The sequence below is a fragment of the Trachinotus anak genome, unplaced genomic scaffold (assembly GCF_046630095.1).
Source record: "Trachinotus anak isolate AG129_WGS33_773 ecotype Australia unplaced genomic scaffold, CSIRO_AGI_Tana_v1 ptg000011l, whole genome shotgun sequence".
NCBI lineage: Eukaryota > Metazoa > Chordata > Actinopteri > Carangiformes > Carangidae > Trachinotus > Trachinotus anak.
The window spans coordinates 31,155,194-31,178,597 of NW_027273862.1; the positions used below are offsets into that span (position 1 = coordinate 31,155,194).

Below are 23,404 nucleotides of genomic sequence, written 5' to 3' on the forward strand. Positions count from 1 at the left end.
CTCCTGTCATCATTACTACGACCACTAGATGTCGCCTAGCAACAAAACCTAACAATGGGTCATGGTAACCTGCTGACAGACGACCTGTGACCCGGTTTGTCAGAGGACAGTCTCAGATTCAGGTGAAACTCTCTCTCTGCAGGTCCAGAGCAGTGGGATGAGTGTCGTCCTGTCACACATCTGCAGCTCAGCAGATTAACGTCAGATGATGAATCCACGCTTACATAACTGATCTGACTCGACGCATCATCGTCTACACGTAACAAGTCAGAGGGTCAGAGGATTTCAGACATTCATCTTTCACGTCAAGTGATCAGACGATCACATTCCTCTGCTGATGTCACAGACCCTGAGAACCAGAAACATCAGGTTGAACTGGAACACACCCACTTGCAGACAGGAAGTCTCCACACCAGGTCAGACTGGTTTCCACTTACACCTCACACCTCACCAAAAACCAGTTAGACACCCTTCACTGGTTTTACTGGTGCATAATTATAATATGTCACTGGTTTAATTAGTGTCTGTGTGAGAGATGGTTATTTTCTGGTCACCAGTTTAACTTGAAGAAACCCACGCAGGAAGGTCCCAGACCAGTTCAGACCCACACAGGAAGGTCGCGGACCAGTTCAGACCCAGACCAGTTCAGACCCAGACAGGTTCAGACCAACAAGCTCCAGTCTCTGTCAGCAGGACATGGTCACACCCATGAAAATGACAGAACCCACAGATTCAACAGCTGGAAGTCAAACTAGCGTCAAAGACAAAACCCGGCTGCCACCAGAGGGCGGTAAATGACATGATGAATGAAACAGGCATCAGATCCTTTATGAGACAGAAAACTGTTCTGAGATCAGATGTGAGGGGAGATAGATTGTTTCACTGTTGTTAATATATGATAGGATTTTTTTTCTGGTGATGGATCATTTTACTGATGTAGTTGACGTAGAACTAGTTAAACTAGTTTAACAATGCATCATATGTAAGTGGCTCAAATCTTCTGTATTTAAAATCTAAATCTTACAGTAACCAGTGACCTCAGCTGTCAATCATCAGCAACAGCATCATTTGATCTGATGATTATTTTTTATTCATCATTTTGTCTATAAACTGACAATGAACAGTGAAAATGTTACAGTTACACTGATGAAGAAGAAAAAAACCAACTCCTCACTAAAATGACTGAATTGATTATTTGATTATTAAAATAGTGGTCTGTTCATTTTCTGCTGATTGTTACAGAACTGTACTCCAGTGATGTGTAACCCCCCCCCCAGGTTTCTCTCTCTCACTCCACAGCACAGCTGTGCCTTTTGTACTCAGGTGTTTAAAGCTGATCTCACCTGAACTCGCTTTCTGCTGTCGGGCACATTACCACCTCCTCCTCGTCCTTCTCCTCGCCTCCTCTTCCCTTCAGCTCTGCTCCTCATCAGTCCTCCACTGTCCACCAAATCATCTCCACCACCCCGAGTCCTCGATGCTCCCCAGACATCAGAGTCACCCCCATCCTGCTGACCTTCCTGCCCCGGAGCCTCCGGGGTCCCCCCAGGCTCTACGGCCTTGTTACGGTTCTTGAAGAGGCTGTGGAGGGTCAGAACCACCAGGGTGCACAGGACGTACATGACCCAGTCCCACAGGCCCGATCACCTCCACAGGGCTGTCCCTCCTGCTCAGCTCCGAGGTTATTCTAGGTGGATGTTTAGGCTCATTGCGCCCAGATCCAAACAGGTTAAGATGAGGTCCAGGTGAGAGGCTGCAGGTGTTTCCTTAACATCCTCAAATATCTACGAGATTTAGATTCAGCCTCCAGGACAAGGACTTTACAGCCAAACGTTTCCTCCCAGCTGAATGAAGCTCATCCGCTCTGTTTTAATCCTGCTGTGTTTGTATAATCCTCCCTCTCCTGTTTCACCTCTGCCCTGAATCCCGCCCCCTCAGAGTCGACATCACATTTCCACAGAACTGATAAAAACCTGAACCTTGTCCCGTTCTCACTGCTGCCGTCACGTCCACAGTCGTTGGACAGGTAACCAGAGCTGCAGGTGGCAGCTTCAGTTTCTCAGTGTAACTCAAAGACACTCGACATCTCTGTTTAACCCTGTGAGGTCACAGCCGCTGCATCAGGAACTGATGAGTCTCATTCAGTTACTCAAAGTCTGAGGAAGATAAAAGTAAATTCACTGAACAGAAACAAATCCCAGTGAGGAGGAAGAACCCGTTTATAAACCAGACGTCCAGGTTTATTGGTCCTCGGAAAAAAACTGTACTACATTAAAAAGATAAAACTGATTTTAGTTCATAAAAATAAAGCACAGGTGCAAAATGACCTGAGGCTGCAGAGTTAAGTATCGGCTGGAGTCTTCAGTACGGTCCGAGTTTCTGCAGTGAAATCTTAACACAACAACACAAATCTGTGTAAACAAAACTGATCTCAATCAGGAAATATCCTACTAAAGAATCAAGAAAATAAAACTCAACATCTGCTGCAAACTGTTAAAAGCTTTGTCAACAGGAAAAGTAAAAATCCTCTGTGGAGTCCGTCAACGTCTCTTCCGTGTCCGTTTCACCACCCAGAGTTTTTGTCTTTCCTCCATCCGGTTCGTTAGTTTGTTAGGAAGTCGTTAGTTCATTTTGTGTCCTGATTGGATGAGCAGCAGCAGGTCCAGGACGGTCTGAATGTAGATCTGTAAACCACCAGACTCTCTGCTCCGTTATCATGTTTGACACTGGAGCAGATTAAAGCTGTGGCAGGTCGAGTCTTCACCTCCATTGGACTGAGTGAATGACAGTGAGAGAGGGAGAGAGAGAAAGCCCCTCCACTGTGTGTGGACCTCTCTCACCCATCCCTCCCTCTCCCTCCCTGTCCTGGGACCATCTGTTGTTGCTGCAGGATAAAACTCTGCAGAGGACCACGGCCAGTTCCTGATGATGTAACACAGGATGATACCACTGGACACATTTATGTCGAGTTAAATATCACCAGTTAGTCTTATCATGATGGTTTCTAGTATCAGCTGGTTTCAGTCTATTTTCTAGTTTCTGGTTTCAAGGTTTGTCGCTTGGTGCCATTTTGAAAAAATGTTGCTAAAAGTTCTGAAAATGAAAACAGTTGTGTGTCAGTTGTAAACTTGCCTTGATGACGCAACAGAAAATGTTTGCGCTAAATCATTTTGAAAGTGCAACAGCCAATGGGAAAAGTCATACACTCAGATGACCAATGGCGTGACTTAATCACAAACACATCTCCATCACTCAGTCACAGACATTCAGGGAGGTAGTGCTGGACCACCACTAACTCCTGTGATAATATTATTTCATTTCACTCTGGAGACGTTGAAGTCAAACCTCAGTTCAAGTCTACATTCTACTAAACACTGAATCAGGTCTCGTTTGGTTTGGGGTCTAAAACTCTGAGGCTGATTCAAACTGTATTTGCTGCTGGAGGACTTGTTGGAAACGTGTCGACCCTCCAGTCCAGTTTTAGCGTCGGGTACAGGAGCTGTTCTCCTGGTCAGAGTTGACCTTGTTGCTCCGTGTCCTCGAAACCTCGACCACCCCGTCCTATACATGACAGAGCTGGGGATCCTGGGTCCTGGACTCAGTGGGAACTGACAGTCTGAATCACAGCCAGTGAAGCATGATGCACGACTGTGTTTGGTTCAGGACCTTACTGTATATAGTGGTGACCCATTCTGAAATGTAAACAGAGCTGGGACTGTTTCTGGAACAAAAGGGGACGTTTCCAGTCCAACGACCACGTTCAGGGTCCTAATGAGAGGGAGGAGCCACAGCATAAAATTCATTTCAAGTACAGAGAGCAGCAGTCACATGTCCTGAGACCTCAAACACATCTCATATTAAACTACTGCTCACAGGGTGGAGGAGTGTCCGAGAAGGTTTTGAGAATTCTTGAGGAGGTTCAAGGACTCACTCAGAAGTTGTGTAGATAATTTGTTTCCCAAAATGCTCAGACATGCAGTCACATGGAAAAAAAGAGCTGAGCTTATTCTATGGTTCCACATAAAACCTAAGGTGATGGAGGTGGAAGTCGGCACAGACCTTGTCCTGCAGCACCTCAGTTAGGAGCTCATGGGCCGTACAACACAACTACACAACTGACTACACAAACATCCAGTGCAGTGGAACACAAAAGTACTAAATACTGACCAGTGCACTGGTCCAGACAGTCAGAGACTAAAGCAACAAAATCAATCAATATAATAAAATCAATACAATAAATGATAAAGACCAACAGGATGAAACACTGGAGACAAAGACTCTTTTTACTCCAGCTGCTTCAAACAAAACAAGAAGAACAAGCAGCTGATCGTCAATAGCCACACTTCTCTTAATAATAAATTAATGACCTCACCTGAGCTGCTCGCTCCAAACAGTCACCGATAAACCAAACAATAAAATGTTCCCGAGAAAGTAAACATGGGCCGTGGTGAGTTCAAGGTTGATTTAGTCTGATATCAGGAGGTCACTGTGTGAAGGTGTGTTTGAGGGTGTGTTATATTTGTTGTGTTGGGTGTGTGGTGGAAGGAGGGGGGCGTCAGGTGTGTTGGTGACTGTAAGAGGCTCAGACCCTCTGGATTAGAGCAGACTAGTGGGAACACTTTCCTCTCTTAATTTAAGCATCTTTTAATAAACAACCTGAGTCCAGGCTGAAGTCAACCTGTCCCCCCAGGTTTTTAAATTCCTGCTCAGTTTCCATGGAGACAGGCACTGACAACAGATAACATCTGATCTCACACAGGGCTGCTGAGGTTTAATGTAAAGAGGTGATGAGCTCTGAGTGTCTATGGCCCAGGTGTGAACAGGTCTGAACAGGGCCTATGCTACTAATAATAAACTGTTCAGTCAGAACCCTGGACCAGGACAGACCAGGGTTCTGATGGGTTCTGCTATATTCGATCCAGGTCTTAGAGGTTTTCAGTCTGTTAAATATTATGCTCTCTGTGCTCAGTGAAATAAGAACAGATATTTTTTTTTCAATAAAGATTTAAAGATCAGATTTAATATTAAGATGCTGTACTACATCCTGAACTGGACTGGTGGATTTTAATTTCTCCTGTGCTGCTTTTATCCTCCTCCTGTATCAGCTGCTCCAGCCTCAGGTGTTAACGGCTCTGTTCATCACCTGTGACATGTCAACATCACTTTCATCATATGCCTTCAGATTTAGTCCTGAGATCAAAGCTCTGTGTTAACTTCAAATTTATTCAACTTCATCGTTTTGTTACTGAAACGCATTTTATCTTTGTTGAGTTGAGAACAGTGACAAGTGTTTCAGTTCAGCTGCTCTCAGATCAGATTTAACCCACAAGGCACAAGACTGAAGTAAGATAATAACTGAAATGATAAAATCTTGTAATGTTGTGAAGGTCTGATCTCAGGTAGGAAACAGGGATCAGAAACCGTCTGAGGCCAGAGGTTTACAGATTCCCAAAATGCACTGCACACACCCATGTCAGAGCTATTTCAGGAGGAAATTACAGAGAGCAGCTGGAAACACATACACACACACACACACACACACACACACACACACACACACACACACACACACACGGCCATGTGACATGGTTGTTACGTGACATCAGTCATCTGGAAAAAAGGAAAAGAGACAGACAATGAAGGAGGAGAGAAGAAAGAAAAGCTGACTGAGGAGGAAACAAGCAGAGAGGAGGAGGAGGAGGAGGAGGAGGAGGAGGAGGGTGGCCTTCTCCTCCCCTTCCTGTGTTTCTGTTTTGGTCTCTCTCTCTCTCTCTCTCTCTCCCTCTCTCTAAACATGGGTGAATTCCTCACACTGATATTTCACATCATCTCTGCTCTGGTTAGCCTAGCTTAGCACAAACACTGGCAGCAGGGGGAAACTGCTAGCCTCCGCTGGCTCCATCACCTTCAGAGAAGTTAAACTCTGAGTGAAGTCCTGTATAGATTGATGAGCACCAGCTGCAGACAGATGTGAACCTCTGGACACACCTGAGGATCAGGTGTGATAACAGAGGGATGACAGCGTCCACCTGACCGACCTCACTTCTGCTGAACAGGAAACACAGCGACACAGAGGAGGAACTCAGGACGGGTCACTGAGTCCTGTCTCTGAGCTCTGCAGCAGCTCCTTCCTCCTCACTGGTTCTGCTCTGATCTGCATCGTCAGCCGTGACACCTGATATAGACAGGTGTGTGTCCAATCAGCGGATTCACCACAAGTTGACACCATCGATCATAAGATTCTATTACAGAGACTAGAGCATATGGTCGGCATTAAAGGAACCGCACTAAGCTGGTTTAAGTCATATCTGTCAGATAGACTCCAGTTTGTTCATGTTAATAATGACTCCTCTATCATCACTACAGTCAGTCATGGAGTTCCACAAGGTTCGGTGCTAGGACCAATACTCTTCAGTCTATATATGCTTCCTCTAGGAAACATTATTAGGAGGCACCAGATAAATTTCCATTGTTACGCAGATGACACCCAGCTGTACTTATCCATGAAGCCAGGTGAGACTAACCAGGTAGCCAAGCTTCAGGTGTGTCTTAAGGACATAAAAACCTGGATGACCAGTAATTTCTTACTCTTAAATTCAGACAAAACTGAAGTTATTGTAATTGGCCCAAAACACCTCAGAGATACACTATGTGATAATATACTGACTCTGGATGACATCACCTTGGCCTCCAGTGCTACAGTCAGAAACCTTGGTGTCATTTTTGACCAGGACTTGTCCTTTACTTCACATATAAAGCAAGTCTCTAGGACAGCCTTCTTCCACCTGCGCAATATTGCTAAAACCAGACCCATTCTGTGTCTAAAGGATGCTGAAAAGCTAGTTCATGCATTTGTTACCTCAAGACTGGACTACTGTAACTCTTTATTGTCAGGATGTCCCAAAAATTCAGTAAAAAGCCTCCAACTGATCCAGAATGCGGCAGCACGAGTACTGACAGGAACTAGGAAACGAGATCACATCTCTCCTGTGTTCAATTCAATTCAATTCAATTTTATTTGTATAGCGCCAAATCATAATATACATTATCTCAAGGCACTTTACAGGGTCAGGTCAAGACCTTACTTTGTTACAGAAAAAAAGGGTTTAGGAGGAGATAGAAAGAGGGGGAGGGGGGAGGAGAGAGAGAGAGAGACCAGGAACAGCTGTGTAGGTAATGGTGTTATCAATAATAATGACAGGTAACAGTGGTTAATAGTAAAGATGAGTAGTGGTGGATCTGGATCCTGCTGCTCCCGAGGCAGAGAGACCTGCAGAATGTGTTAGCTTCTCTGCATTGGCTCCCTGTAAACTCCAGGATAGAATTTAAAATCCTCCTCCTCACCTACAAAGCCATTCATGGTCAGGCACCATCGTACCTTGGAGAGCTTATAGTTCCCTATTTTCCCAATAGGACACTTCGCTCTCTAAATGCAGGTCAACTTGTGGTTCCCAGAGTTAGTAAGAGTAGAATGGGGGGCAGAGCCTTCAGCTATCAGGCTCCTCTCCTGTGGAACCAGCTCCCAGTGTGGGTTCAGGAGGCAGACCCCCTCTCTACCTTTAAGATCAGGCTTCAAACGGTCCTGTTTAGTAAAGCTTATAGTTAGGGCTGGCTCGGGTATGTCCTGGCCCATCCCTTAGTTATGCTGCTATAGAGCTAGACTGCTGGGGGATTCCCATGATGCACTGGGCTCTCTCTCTCTCTCTCTCTCTCTCTCTCTCTCTCTGTCCTCATTCTGCAGGTCTCTCTGCCTCTGGAGCAGCAGGATCCAGATCCACCACTACTCATCTTTACTATTAACCACTGTTACCTGTCATTATTATTGATAACACCATTACCTACACAGCTGTTCCTGGTCTTTCTCTCTCTCTTTTCTCCTCTCTCCTCCCCCTTCCCCCCCTTTTTTTATCTCCTCCTAAACCCAACCGGTCGAGGCAGACCCCCCCCCACCCTGAGCCCGGTTCTGTTGGAGGTTTCTTCCTGTTAAAGGGAGTTTTTCCTCCCCCCTGTCGCCAAGTGCTGCTCTTTGTGGGAACTGTTGGGTTTTTCTCTGTAACAAAGTAAGGTCTTGACCTGACCCTGTAAAGAGCCTCGAGATAATGTAGATTATGATTTGGCGCTATACAAATAAAATTGAATTGAATTGACTTGAAAGTGGACTCCAGTCCAGGTGTAGAAACATTTCGAGATGATCAGAGAGATGAAGGAACCTGATCTAAGTGTCTGAAGACTTCTGTCAGTGTGATGTTTAGTTTTAACTTTTTCTGTCTGTTTTCACTTCCTGAGTGAAGATGACGAGCAAACCTGTTTTTTTATTTTAAAACATAACGTGAACAAATTGAAGGGGTCTGAATATTTTCAGGTTTAATTGTAATATTTGACTTTTCTGACTTTGTTCCAGTTCAGATCTGTGAGAAGTTTAGTTTATAACCAACACATCTATGAACATGAGCCAGTTCACTGTAAATAAGATCCAGTGACAGTGAAATTAAAACACTAGTTTTCTAAGATCACATTAAAAACTTTGTTGTGTTCTCTGCTCAGCTGAGACTGAGGCTCCTCAGACTGACAACCTGACACAGCAGCATCCAGCCAGGCACCCTGTGGCATCATGGGAAATCTGACTCAACAGCTCCACCTGCTGGACTCATCTGCATCAGTCCGACAGTCACCAGACGTCTGGTTTTAATCCCAACATGTTACATAACAGAGACGTCCCAGCTGAGGACACACGCACACACAGACAGACACACACACAGACACACACACAACCTGATTTTCCAGTTACAGTATTTCTCTGCATTACTACAGTTAATTCAGTATCTGTGTGTGAAGCAGATCTGACATCATCATCATCGTCATGTTTAAAAGACGTTTAACTCAGTCACCACACCCAGACCTCTGCAGGTCATGTGACAGTTACTCAGAGTCTGACAAGTAGATCTGGTTCAGAGGATGAAGCTCATCACAGTCTGAACTCACCTGAAACAAAGCACCAACACCACTGACCTTCCGTGTCCATCTCATTCTGGATTTATCTCATGTTCACACTCAAACATCAGTGAGTCAGTCGAGTGTAAAAACTTCTCTCTAGTTTCATTTCTATTATTTTATATTATTTCCTCAAACAGCTGATCACGGTAGTTCCTACCAAACAGGAGGAAACACTGATTCTGTTGGGGACTACTTTCAGCAGCGGACTTATCTTCATGCTGTAGTAAATATTTGTGGCAGCAGGACAGTGTGTGTGTGTGTGTGTGTGTGTGTGTGTGTGTGTGTGTGTGTGTGTGTGTGTGTGTGTGTGTGTGTGTGTGTGTGTGTGTTCACGGTGATGAAGGAAGAGACTCACACCTACTATATAAATCAGTCAGATTAGTAGATGTTTCTACAGTGAACTGAATGTTTCCTACACCAGGTGGAAGCAGGAGACTCTGGAGCCAGATTCAGACGTGGCCTGATGTGGGCCGTGACTGGCACCGATCCGACTGATCTCAGTTCACAACAGTGATGTCATTAACATTAACCTCCTCTCATCAACTGTGCCAATGAAATCCAGGCTCCGCCCCGAGCCAGCCAGCAGATCCCTCCACCCCCCAGCGCTGCTCAACCTCACTGACATCAGCAGCCAGTAACACTAACAGTGACAGCCAGGAACAGTCAGTAACAGTACCAGGCAGTAACATACAGTCAGTAACAGTAACATTCGGTAACAGTCAGTAACAGTAATAGTAACAGTCAGTAACAGTAACAGGCAGTAACAGTAACAATCAGTAACATTCAGTAACAGTCAGTAACAGTAACAGGCAGTAACAGTAACAGGCAGTAACATTCAGCAACAGTAGCAGTCAGTCACAGTAACAGTCAGTAACAATAAGTAACAGTAGCAGTCAGTCGCAGTAACAGTCAGTAACAATAAGTAACAGTAACAGAGTCACAGTAACAGTCGGTCACAGTAACAGTAGCATTCAGTAACACTAACAGTCAGTAACAGTCAGTCACAGTAACAGTCAGTAACAATAAGTAACAGTAACAGACAGTCACAGTAACATTCACTCACAGTAACAGTCAGGAACAGTCAGTCACAGTAACAGTCAGTAACAATAAGTAACAGTAACAGACAGTCACAGTAACATTCACTCACAGTAACAGTCAGTAACATTCAGTAACATTCAGTCACGGTAACAGTCAGTAACAGTCAGTCACAGTAACAGACAGTCACAGTAACAGTAACATTCAGTAACAGTAACAGTCAGTAACATTCACTCACAGTAACAGTCAGTAATATTCAGTAACAGTAACAGTCAGTAACATTCAGTCACAGTAACAGTCAGTCACAGTAATAGTCAGTAACATTCAGTAACATTCAGTCACAGTAACAGTCAGTCACAGTAATAGTCAGTAACATTCAGTAACAGTCAGTCACAGTAACAGTCAGTAACATTCAGTCACAGTAACAGTCAGTAATATTCAGTAACAGTAATAGTCAGTAACATTCAGTAACATTCAGTCACAGTAACAGTCAGTCACAGTAATAGTCAGTAACATTCAGTAACAGTCAGTCACAGTAACAGTCAGTAACATTCAGTCACAGTAACAGTCAGTCACAGTAATAGTCAGTAACATTCAGTAACAGTCAGTCACAGTAACATTCAGTAACAGTCAGTCACAGTAACAGTCAGTAACAGTCAGTCACAGTAACAGTCAGTCACAGTGTACTCTGTTTGCTGATTCAGAGCTAACGAGTCTTGTTTATCGTGAGTACAGACACACACCTGTCACACCTGTAACAGCTGGTTTCTGTACTGAGGTGCAGGATCTGACCTGGTGACAGTCACATCATTATCATCAACTCATCTGATGATTTTAAACCATTTTGTTTTAATGGAAAAACACAAGAGTGAAAATGTTCATCCAAAACTCTACAACCAAAATATTCAGTTCACTGTCATAAATGACAAAGAGAAGCATCTTTTGCCACAATTGTCCTCCTCCCCCTCCCCAACCTCCTCCTCCTCCTCCTCCACTCTGAAGAACTGACTCTGATAATCAGCCAGTAAATCACATTTCCTCAGATCAGACTGAACCTCGTGCTGCTGCATTCTTCTCTCATCAGATTTACTCCATGTCTGACCTCCTGACTAAAATCTTCTGGTCTCCTGGTTGGTCGATATACTCTCATCAGACCAATGAGAGGTCTGCCAGTGTTAGGTCCATAAGGAGAAGATCTCCACATCAACAGCTTCAGGATTACTCCATTATTCAAGGCAACATCTAGTCAATTTCAATTTATTTTTATTTGTATAGCGCCAAATCATAATCTACATTATCTCAAGGCTCTTTACAGGGTCAGGTCAAGACCTTACTTACAGAGAAAAACCCAACAGTTCCCACAAAGAGCAAGCATCATTACCACGACTAGTGGTCATGGTAATGATGACAGGAGCAAAGGGAAAAGTGCGGTGACATAGTTTATAGAGCGACAAAGTCCACGTCAGGAGGAGGTTGGGGTGGATGAATGAATATGACACAGGAGAGCGGTGTTCGATTCCCATGTGACAGTAGCAGCTTATGTTGTTTCTGTTATCCATGAGTGTTTGTGGTTATTATTGTAACCATCACAACAAAAATCATCTAATGTTGAGGAAGTACTTATTTTAACCCAAATCACCATCTTTTCCTAAACCTGACCAAGACATGACCTTTATTATAGTAACCATGGTGACAAAGGTCCGGTACACCTGCTGCTGTAGGGGCGCTATTTCAGGAGACACTGCTGTGGGTTGTATCAGAGGGTTTATGGTTGTTGTTAGAGGACAGGTTGGAGGACAGGTTGGAGGACAGGTTGGAGGTCAGGTTGGAGGTCAGGTTGGAGGACAGGTTGGAGGACAGGTTGGAGGACAGGTTGGAGGTCAGGTTGGAGGTCAGGTTGGAGGTCAGGTTGGAGGACAGGTTGGTTCATACAGTGATGATCTCTGACAAGAAACTTGACACATTTCTTTTTAAAAACAGAAGGAGCTGCAGATCCTTTCGCTCTCAAACCAGCAGCTATGACTCAGACCTGAACTCAGCAAACACTCAGTTAATCTTTAATGATCTGTGAGTGGCTGAAGCTGGTTCCTGCTGGTACGTGTTTGTTTCAGAGACACTGTGTCCTTTTACCATGTAAAGCAGAAACAGCTGCAGCAGAGGAAACCAGCTGATCAGGGCGAGAAGCTTTAACCAGACTGAACCAATCTCATGGTCATAGTTTCTGTGTGTGACGTGAAAACGCAGGTTCACTGTGATTTGACACACAACTGTTTATCAGGAGAATGTCAGCGCTGTCTGGAGTCTGGGAGGAAGGGGGGGGGGGGGGGGGGGGGGGGGGGGGGGGGCTTGAGTGGGTAGTGGAATGGCTTGTTAGCCAAGCTGTTAACGTAGCTGCTCCTCTCCAGCTGACCAGAGGTTTAACTACATCCTGGTGACACAAGGTCAGATTCTGGTTTTAACTCAGTTTTGACTGAACATGTTTTCATGTCGTTTCTGTTCCTATTCACAGTGTGTCTGCAATCTGATTCACAACAGTCTCTGAAGTGTCTGACACCTTCTCAGACCTGTTTCACTTTTACAGAAGTATGATGAGAAAATTATCACAAAGAAGAATCATCGTTGTAGAATGTCGTGCTACAAGGTATTTCTCTGTTAAAGGTCCATCCAGTTTAAAGGTTTTTAAAAGGTAGATGTGTTTCTGATTTTAAAGCAGGTCTAGGTTACATTTACATTTACATTTAGCAGACGCTTTTATCCAAAGCGACTTACAGAAAGGGGAACAATCAAGGTTAAGTGCAATAAGAAGTGTTAGCGCAGAAATAAGTGCTAGTGACGATTCTTTAAGTGTAGATTTGTTATGTAGTGCTAGGAGAGAAGGTGCTCTCTGAAGAGCTGGGTCTTCAGGAGTCTTTTAAAGGTAGAGAGGGACGCCCCTGCTCTGGTAGGAAGTGGTAATGCGTTCCACCAACGGGGGACAACGTGAGAGAAGGTTCTATATTAATACTTTGAAAGTATCAAAGCCTCAGTCCACAGAGAAATGCACACAGCCTGTATTCAGACACTGAGCCTTAAAACCAGCCGTCAGGACTTCTGGAACTTTGTGATGTCACAACAAAGCAGTCACCGCCCTCTCTTCTGATTGGCTGACTGACCTGTTGTTACTAGAGCTCCAGAGAGAAGCCTGAGAGAGGAGATGTAAAACTACACTGAGATGGTTTTTGGTTCTTAAAACCACAGATATACAGTTGAAGCCAAAATTATTAGCCCCTCATATGAAATTAGACAAAACGTGTGATCTCTCCATGGAAGTGACCATTAAGAACAAGTGTTTATAGTGTATTTGTTTCCAAATAACAAAGACAAAATGTCCACTGACTTTGATTAGGATATTTTAATGATGCTCCAAATTGCGTGGTTTCCAAGCATGGACATTCACCTTGAGAACTTGCCACAGATTCTCAATAGGATTGAGATCTGGGCTCCGAGCAGGCCACTCCAGGACTTCAGTTTTTGTGTCCTTTAGGAACTGTTGGACCAATTTTGATGTATGCTTTGGGTCATTGTCTTGTTGGAAGACCCAACGTCGACCTAAACCTAGACTAAGAGAAGATTTCTTCATATTATCCCTCAAAATTTCAACATAATTTTCTTTTTTCATGATGCCATGCACCCGAACAAGGCTCCCTGTGCCTGAGGCTGCAAAACAGCCCCACAGCATGATGCTTCCACCACCATGTTTAACTGTGGGAACTGTGTTCTTAGGGTTGAAGGCCTCTCCCTTTCTTCACCAAACATAAGCAACATCCATGTGCCCAAACAGTTCCAGTTTAGTCTCATCAGACCAAAGCAGGGACTTCCAAAAGTCGTCTTTACCTTTTAAATGTTCACGGGCAAACCTCAGTCTGGGTTAGGGTTAGGTGAAGAGCCCTCACAACTGTGTTCCTTGAAACAACCCCAGAAGAGGCCAGGTCAGCAAAAATCATCTTGGCAGATGTCCGGTGATTCTTGCTGACATCTCTGACTATTTTCCTCTCCAGAGTTCTTGAAATCTTGTGCTTTCGACCACATCCCGGTTTGTTTCTTACAGAGTCTGTCTCCTTGAACTTAGCAATGATGCAACGTACAGCTGTTCTAGAAACTGTGAAACGCTTGGAAATGGCAGTATAGCCTCCACTATTATGAGCCTCCACTATCTTCTTTCTGAGCTTAAGACTGATTTCCTTTGTCTTTGGCATGGTGAGTAAGAGTAGTCCCTCACAATAATGTGCTCAAGTGCCCTGTTGGAGTCATTTTATGCTGATTGACTGCACAGGTGTTGTGAGGGAGCTGATTAATTGATTAGGTGTGTTTTAAAAGCAAAAATTATCAGGGGCTAACATTTTTGACCACCCCATTTTTCACTATATTTGATCTAAAGCAAGCTAGAAAATATATTTTAATTCCAAAATGTAACAAATGATACTAGCAGCACTGGTGTATGTTTTATTATATCAAGTTTTATCAATGCTGCAAATGTTGGGCAGAATTTTAGGAAAATGTTCCACAATTCCTGGGGGGCTAATAATTTTGGCCTCAACTGTATCTTCTGGAGGAGATCAACACTTTAAATAAAACACAGAAGAAGAGTGAGGCATGGAGTTTTGTAAACGGAGCAGAATCAGGATCACGACATTCAGATCTCCATTCTTGATCAGATGGGTTTTATTTGTTCTCTTAATGACTTGTGACCCAGATACACACTGAGCATGGACACAGACATGTGAGGACCTCGCCCCTCCATCATGGGAGCAAGACCCCCAGACAAAGAGCCATAACACAACTTCAAACAACCCTAACCCTGACGACAAAGGAAAGGTTTTGGTCTCAGTGCGGTTGATTGATCAACTCTAAAACTCTAAATGTTCAGTTCTTAGAAACAGTGGCACAGGTCCCCACAAAGCTTGTATGTAGGATTTCACAGTGTTGTTCTAAACTGCTGAACCTGCTCCCGCCACCACCCGACCCGAGAAGAAATGGATGGATGGATAGAAACTTGTCAGTGTCAGACACTGTTTCTAAATGACGTCTGCACTGATGTGCACAGTTACACATCTGCACTAACATCAGCTGATATATCAGCCTGGATAATGTGTTAGTCTGGCTTCACAGTATGTTGTGATGTTTCCCGACAGGAAATCTATAAAAAGTTTAACATGTTCTCCAACATGCTTCCTCTTTCAGACATAATAAACCAGACTGAAGGCCTTCAGCTGTGGCTGCTTCCACGTCAGTGAAACCTCTGATCGGCTCAGTGATGTGGCTGTTGCTCTGCTCCAGTGATAAAAGAAAAAACTCAGCTTATTTATAGAAAATCTTGTGTGGAGCGGTCAGTGTGTGCAGACTCCACCCTGCAGGCCGGCCGCCTCCTCAACCCAACACACTGACGTTACTGTCATCATCACTGCAGTGATTCAACTCACAACACTGCACACTGACTGACACACACACACACATACATACACACACACTGACAGGAAACCAGGGAGTGTGTCTGTGTCCCAAATGTTCTCAGGAAAAACACATAAATCCTGCAAATTGAGGACGTTCAGCAGCTCCTCACTTCTTCAGTGTGTTCTTTAAAGTTTAGTCCTGGTTCAGGATGAGGATCAGGGCTGGATTCAGGGTTAGAATCAGGGCTGGGTTTAGTGTCAGACAAAATGAAAAGAGCAGGAGGAAACTTCTCACATGTTTACTATCTGCTTTTTGACAGACTGACTTTACAGGACAGGACCTGACACATCATGTCACTGTGTCTCTGTGACTCTGACCTTTCATGACCTGAAGAAAACACTCACAATGATTATCTGACTAATCCAGTGGTTTTTAGATGGTTTATCTTCTTTCCAGTCACACCAGTATCTGAAGTGGTGAAATGTTGCAGTAACTCTGTTCATTCCTTTGAAACTGCCACAATTTGTGGATTCACTTGTTACTGCAAAGTAAATCCATGCAAAGCGTTTTACATCATGAGACACACACACACACACACAGAATCATAGTTTTCTATGCACATGGCACTTTTCACATATCACACCTTCAAGGACACTTCCACATACAGGCTGGAGAGGCCGGGAATCGAACCACTGACCTTGTGATTACTGGACCACAGCCACTCTGGTCTTGAATAAACCATGTGAGCAGTCAGTTATGAGTGCAGTCCATCCACAGCCAGCTGTTTACTTCATTTAGGAAAAGAGACACGGCCACAGGGAGCAGCTCCTCAAACATCAACATGTTCTTTCAGACCTGTGGCTGCAGTCTTGTTACAATGACTGCTCTTTTAAATGAATATTTGATTTTTTCTGCTTTTCACAGTTTGTAAATGTTGTTTTATTAGTTTGGAGCAGCCGCAGTCAGAGGACTTCTGGATGCACTCAGAAACGGTCCTTGTGTTACTATTTGGTTTATTATTTACCCGTGTCCCCGGTAGACATGGGAGGTCTCGGCCGTGGTGCTGTCATGACCACAGACAAGCGCGTGCGCGTTGACCAGGTGAGGCCGCGGCTCTTTTGTTGAGGCTGAAAAGAGCCGCGAGGCGGTGGAAGCTGCTGGACGCAGCGAGGTCAATCAGATCTGCACCGTCTGACACTTTCAGCCGCTGGTTCATCTGAAGGACAGCAGCTACACAACAGCACACGGACCGGCCAGACAACCGGGGAACCGCGTCCCCGTAAAACACCAAAACCAGACTTTTTGCCGCGGAAGTCTGAAGGAGCCAAACTTTTCCTTACCGCTGGTCCCGAGCAGCGGCTCCTCTCCCTCCTCTTCCCCCGCTCTCCTCGCTGTTTCCTCGCTGTTTCCTCGCAGTAATCCCTCCCAGCTTCACCCGGGGAAAAAGTTCAGGTGTTAAAACGTGAACTGAAAGTTAAAACTCGGTTGTAGACGCGGTCTGCCTCCAGTTCTCCAGCGGCTGGAGACCTGTGTGCCGCCCGCCGCTAAAAGTCAAGACTGCTGTCTGACTGTGCTGCATTCAGGGACTGTCGGACATGTGGGGGCTGTGTGTGCTGAGCGCGCATGGTCCAGGAAAAAAGCCGTGAACTTAAAGAAATGAGGGCGGGATTTTGAAGGACTGCCCGTCATATGTAACACATCAGGCAAAGGCATGGTACATTTATTTGTATAGCACATCATCACACACACAAATAAAAGAAGCATAAAAATAGAAGTAAAAGCATAAACAGTGTCAAAACACTAATTATAAAACAGATGATATCTAATTAAAGTGCAAGATTAAATTATTAAATGAAGGCAGTGGAGAACAGGACAGTTTTTAGCTTCTTTTTAAAGCCAGTTACAGTCTGGACAGATTTGACCTGATCCACTGGGGGCTGGTTCCAGCAGGGGGCAGCACAGTGGCTGAGAGTCATCCTACCCTGTTCAGTTTTAACTCCAGGCTCCAGTAACTCACCAGTTCCTGCAGATCTCAGAGACTTGTTAGATTTATATACATCAAATATTTCAAAAAAATATTAAGGGCCCAGACCATTCAGTTACTTTTTGACAAAAGTTAAAACTTTGAACTAATTTTTGTATCTGAAGTCAGTCTGACCCGAACCCTTACACTGGAATAAAGACATGTTCCGCTCTGGAGAACACAACCGTCTAAACTTTTCCCATCAAATATAAGAGAATGGAGAAGAAGCTGAAGTGGTGGGTTTTCTCATCCTCAACATGTCCCTGTTTTCTTACAGGTAAAAAACAATGCATGGACAAAGGTGTCTGACACTGCAGATGTTTCAGGTGAGAGGGTGAAGTGTAGCCTGTAATACATTTGAAAATAGGAGGGATTGTATGCTAGCTAGCACCATAGCATGCAGAACAGCATTACAAACAAACTTGCTAGATGTCTATTTCATCTACATCATCCGTCAGAGTGCCCAATTATTATTATCTAATTATGTAATTATTATAATTATTGTTTATACTGTCATTTTGACTTTTGTCTATTAATCCATATCTGTTTTCTACCTATCTTTACTTACTTCAGTCATAATCATAACAGGTCTGTAGCTGTGTCCGGGAAAAAGGGATGTATTTCTCTCCCACATCTGAAGGAGCCTTTGAAATGGGACAGACTAGTCACCACTGTAATGTAACTGGTCCTTAAATGGCTCTGAAGCAAGTGGCCCCTCAACTGGGACACAGCCTGTGTAAGACAGTGATGAAGGACTGTTTTTTTTAACCTTTTGTCTGCATTTCAAAAGACACACAAACACACACACACTTACACTGGCCCCGTTTGAATTAATTTTATTTACAAACTGAATAGTTTTACATGTTATTCATCATTATCCTGTGATGAGGGTCAATGTGCAGCAGCAGAGCAGCTCTATAAGCTCCAGTAGATATGTGCGGTTACACATTTCTTCTTCTACTCTCAGTAATCAGCTGTGATAATGAAGCTTCCTGTGCTTTCAGCTCTGCATTGTTGCTGTTTTCCCGCCTTTTCTTGTTTTCTGTCTTTCCCCTTCAGCTCAGACCGACACAATGAAAGTTTCCTTTGCTTCCCAAAGCTCTTCCTGATATATAGGCTATATATACAAACACACACACACACACACACACACACACACTTGGGTGGTATAACAAGTCTCCCTGTAGCTCAGCACAAAGCTCAGCAGTGCCCTCTATCATCAATAATGATAAATGTGCCTACATTGGCAAAACATGAGACTATAAATATTTATAACCAAAGTATTTGTGTTTTTTCATACTACAATGTGTGTGACTGTAGGTCGTCATGCTGTGATGGAAGATAATATTCTCCCGACACGTCAAACAGTGACAGACTGAATCACTGCCGTGCTCTGATTGTCTCTGATGGTCAACAATATGAGTTTCTTATCAGAGTTGAACACGACAGAAAATATTCCCAGTTTTACTCACAGTGACTCCTTTGAAAGAAACAGTTTTAAATACAGGTGTTGATGGGTCCTTCAACCGAAGACCTCACACCATCCTCTGTCAAAAATACTGACTGACCCTTTAACATTAAACCCTAAAATAAACCATGATCAGATTAAACACACACACACACACACACACACACACACACACACACACACACACACACACACACACAGAGGATCCTGAATGACCTGGAAACTGGTGGAGTAAAATCATTAAAGTCATTAGAGCTGAGTTTGTGTCAGACAGTTATTGAGCAGCTGACAGTGGAAACAGGAAACGAACGACAGCCAGACGGAGCAGAGACACCGACATCCTCACACAACAACAACAACAACAACAACAACTACACCACAGGACATGGCCACTAACATGAGACTAACCTATGTTCAGTCTCCTCATATATCAGTAAAGATAAACAGAACATCATCATCATCATCACTATTAAACATGAAGCTGCTTCTACAGTAAACTGAGCTCAGTGAAGGCCACAGTGAGTCAGTGGCTGTGCTGAGAAGCACCAAAGCTGCAGAACAGAAGCAAGGGAATCTGGGAAATTGAGTTTTATGAACCATGATCTGTGGTATGACACACTTATTTTGTTGTCTTCCCTGGTGTTCTGTCATTGAGTGTCCTCACGTGTGTGAAACAGCGACCCTCTGTGTTCTGATGGCTGCTGAGTGTCAGTGTGTGTGTGTGGTCACACACTGAGCTGCACCTGTGCTGGATTTACCTGGAACATCTCTGAGCCTCCTCTGTCCCACACACCAGACCCACCCGTGAAAGCTGATCGTGAGGAAGAGGACAACATGTTTCACACGTCACTGAACAACTACACAGGGACAGAACCAGCACAGAAGGAGAAACAGAGAACAGGTTGGGGGACCAGAATGCACTGGGGCCTCTTGATTTTCTCTCCACCTCCACCTGAAACCATCCTCCCCTCTCAGGAGGTTGGTGAAAGGCATTCTGGGATCTACTGTAGTAGAAGAAGATGAGGCAGGTCCTCCTCCTCTCTCTTCTTCTTCTCCTCTCAGTGCTGCTCCTCTCCTCCCTCCCCGGGCGCCACCTCCACAGTGAGCACCTCCTCTCCTTTCTTCCGCGGTGTCATCCTGATGATGACGGAGCTGTCGGCCGTCTCCGCCACCGTGTCATCATCGTCCTGAACCGCAGCGAGAGGAACCGGAGAGCGGCGGTGCATCGGAGATGGAGGGGGCACTGGAGAGATGGAGGAGGGAACCTGGGAGGGACAAAAGGAGGGGGTGGGGGGTTGGAGGAGTGGATGAATTTGTCTGTTTCTTTCTGTCTTACATCCATTCTTCTTTCTTCATTTCTTCTCCTTTCTTATCACCTTCCTTTCTACCCTCAGCTTCCTGGCTTCCTCCCTCCACCCTTCCCTCCTCCCTTCCCTCCATGCAGACTGAGTCATGGGAGCAGCAGTCATCAGAACATAAATATTGTTCAAACTTCATTTAAAGTGAGAACAAATCAGAATCAGTAGAATGACCACCAATCAGCTTCAGTCATTTAGTGTGTTCAGTACTGTAAACTGCACAGATGTGTTTACAGATGTGTTTACAGATGTTCTGCAGATCTAAGTGTCTCAGTGATGAGAGGAACATTCAAACATCTCTCTGATGAAAACTGATGATTACATTCAAACTTCAGACAAACTCAAACAATCCAACAGTTTCAGGTTCACTCAGTGTTTTTAGATTTTAAAAATGAATTATTATCCTATGAAAATGATTCTCTATGTTTTTCTTCATTTGTTTTTGTTTCTTATTGTTATTATTGTGTGTGTGTGTGTGTGTGTGTGTGTGTGTGTGTGTGTGTGTGTGTGTTGTACCTGTTGACCTGCGCTCTCAGATGGTTTGTAGGTCTTCTTCAGTTTGGCGAAGGTTCCCTCCAGTCCCGCCTGCTCTGTCACCTTTAGTGCTGCCTTGAACATTTCGGGGGTGTCTGGTCGGGGCGGGATGACCTCCACCTCTTTACCTCCCTCCTTCTCATCAGGCTTCTTGTCCTTTGTCAGCATCTTCCTGCACAAACACAGACACACTAACTGCTTCTCAGCGTCCTCTGGTCCAGAGCTGGAAGCTTCCTTCAAACAGCTGAACAACAACTCTAAATGAGAACAAAAACAGAATCTGACCTAGAAACAGTGTAAATCTACAGGTACCAACACCTGCAGCACATCCACCACATCCACCCGCTCTGCTGCAGCACCATGATCTGACTGAGAAAACGAAGCAGGTCTGACCCGACTCCGCCTGCCTGAGGTAGAGTGAGCTGAGTGAGATTAGAGGTGAGGCTAATCCAGGTCAGGACAGAGGAGAGGGATCAGACGACGGAGACGATTGAGAGCAGAGGAAACTGTTTCAGCACCAGATGAAACCAATGGGGTGGTGTTTGGATTATTATCACTTGTTATTATTGGAGGCTGATATATTCACTTTATTTCATAATTCTTGGGATTTTTCTTGCCAGAACAGTGGTTCCCGACCTGTGGGCCGAGGCCCAGTGGTGGTCCCAAAGGTATTAGAAGTGGGCCGACAAATCATTTGGAAAATAGTTCAGAGATGTGATTATATAAAACATGAAAATATACATAAAGTTTTGAATTTTTTTTAAATGAAATTACTTTTTTCCTTTCGTTTCTTCTTCTTGTATTAAAACCTCTCACTGTGTTCCATTGTTATCAATAAAATAAGAGCTGACCTGAAGTCAGGATTGAGCCTCTGTACTGTTACGAGGTCGGACGTGGGCTGTCAGACTAACACAGAAGCTCCTGAATGAATGAGTAACACACTCCAGACAAACACACACACGTCAGATATCATCCGGCAGTGCAGACAAAGGTTTCGTGTTTTACATCTCAGCTGCAGGTTCACTGAGAAACTGTTTCACCGTGTGTGATATTGATCAGTGAGTGTCAATCATCGGCCTGTCTGCTGCCCGAACGCAGATCACATGACCCCTGTGACGGCGCTCTGTCTTACTTGGCCTTCTTGCGGAGCAGTTTCTGGGACTCTGGGTAGTGGACCAGGATCTCTGCCAGGTCCTTCTTATCCAGGATAAAGAGGTTAGCGAATCCGTGCGCCTTCACATTGGCAGTACGTCGGTTGCCTCCACCTCCTGCCAACAAGCTGACCAATCAGAGAGAGGGGAGAGCTGTCAGACTCATGTGATGAGTGATGCTTTAAAGACTGTGAAATCTCAAAGTCTTTTCTGCTTTTTCTAAATGTGGATCATCAGTTTGTAAATGATTTTGGTCCAGATGTGCTGCAGCTGTTCTACAGAGGATCAGTGGTCAAACAGTTCAGTGGATGTGTTATGACTGATCTATAAGTATTAATAAGTGATTTACTGATTTATATTAATTACAGTTTATAAACCTTTATAAATAATGTTGGCTCAGAAACACTTGACATGTTGTCAGGATGTTTCCCTCTGACCTACAGATCCCACAAACACTAGTGTGTTGATGAGCCCCCCACCCACCACCCCCGACCCCCATGCTGCCCCACATACTGATTTTTAAGTGGTTAATAGGATAACAGGAAGCAGCTCAGACCTGATCTCTCCGAACACCGAGCCGGCTCTGATGGTGACAAACACCGTCTGCAGGTCAGGACCGCCCACCACCTGAACCTCCCCCTGTTTGATGATGTACATCTCTCTGCCAATCTCCCCCTGAAACACACGGACACCAGGTCAACGCGCACACACACACACACACACACACACAGGTCCTCCTGCTCACACAGGTGTGTGCTCACCTTTTTGCAGACGAAGTCTCCGGGCAGGTAGACGACAGACTTGAGCCTCGTCAGCATGTCGAACACCATCTGTCTGTCACAGCCCTGACGACAGCAACACAGCTGTTCATACCTCAGCCCCATCATTGTGTGTGTGTGTGTGTGTGTGTGTGTGTGTTTCTGACCTGGAACAGGGCGACTTTACTGACGATGGCGTAATTGACGTCCACAGCCATGTCCAGTCTCATCTTAGCAGGAAGTTGCACCAGCAGCTCTTGTTCATCTGCACAGGAAACATCATAATGTCCACGAACTGCACATGAGACATTCAGGGACAAAGGCATCATCTGTATATCTGAGTTTTGAGGCTGTACAGTGATCCTCACTGTCTGTCAACCCTCAGACGTTGCTGTTTCCTGAGAACATGGATGCTCAGCTGGTTTACTGGTGACTGGAAACTGTTACCTGGTAAACTTTCTTCAGTGTATTTACTCATTTATAACTAACACACACACACACACAGACACACACACAGACACACACACACACACAGCATCCCAGGGATTACAGGGATTTATCAAAACACACCTGACAGGAGGAAGTGCAGATCTGTGGGCATCTGTAGATCTGTTTCATTTGCAGATCATTTTAGTTTAACTCCTTTTTCTTAC

At 44.5% G+C, this 23,404-nt stretch overlaps 2 protein-coding genes across 11 annotated transcripts in view; both read right to left on the minus strand.

Moving 5' to 3' along the window:
• Positions 1 to 17,085, minus strand: part of kifc3 (kinesin family member C3) — a 49,343-nt gene extending 32,258 nt beyond the window's left edge. For 2 of the 7 annotated variants that reach the window (XM_071489945.1, XM_071489946.1), the window contains exon 1: positions 1,344 to 2,736. In XM_071489945.1, the coding sequence (XP_071346046.1) occupies positions 1,344 to 1,622 (279 nt within the window). In that variant the 5' untranslated portion in view covers positions 1,623 to 2,736. Of the gene's footprint in view, positions 1 to 1,343; positions 2,740 to 16,799 lie in introns of those variants that run through there. The other 5 variants (XM_071489948.1, XM_071489952.1, XM_071489943.1 and 2 more) reach the window with 5 other exon arrangements.
• Positions 17,086 to 18,302: 1,217 nt separating this feature from the next.
• Positions 18,303 to 23,404, minus strand: part of cngb1a (cyclic nucleotide gated channel subunit beta 1a) — a 47,284-nt gene continuing 42,182 nt past the window's right edge. For all 4 annotated transcript variants that reach the window (XM_071489942.1, XM_071489941.1, XM_071489939.1 and 1 more), the window contains 6 exons: positions 22,919 to 23,016; positions 22,755 to 22,838; positions 22,550 to 22,668; positions 21,975 to 22,121; positions 20,825 to 21,014; positions 18,303 to 20,215 (listed from right to left, as the gene is read on the minus strand). In XM_071489942.1, coding sequence (XP_071346043.1) covers positions 20,009 to 20,215; positions 20,825 to 21,014; positions 21,975 to 22,121; positions 22,550 to 22,668; positions 22,755 to 22,838; positions 22,919 to 23,016 — 845 coding nt within the window. In that variant the 3' untranslated portion in view covers positions 18,303 to 20,008. The remainder of the gene's footprint in view (positions 20,216 to 20,824; positions 21,015 to 21,974; positions 22,122 to 22,549; positions 22,669 to 22,754; positions 22,839 to 22,918; positions 23,017 to 23,404) is intronic.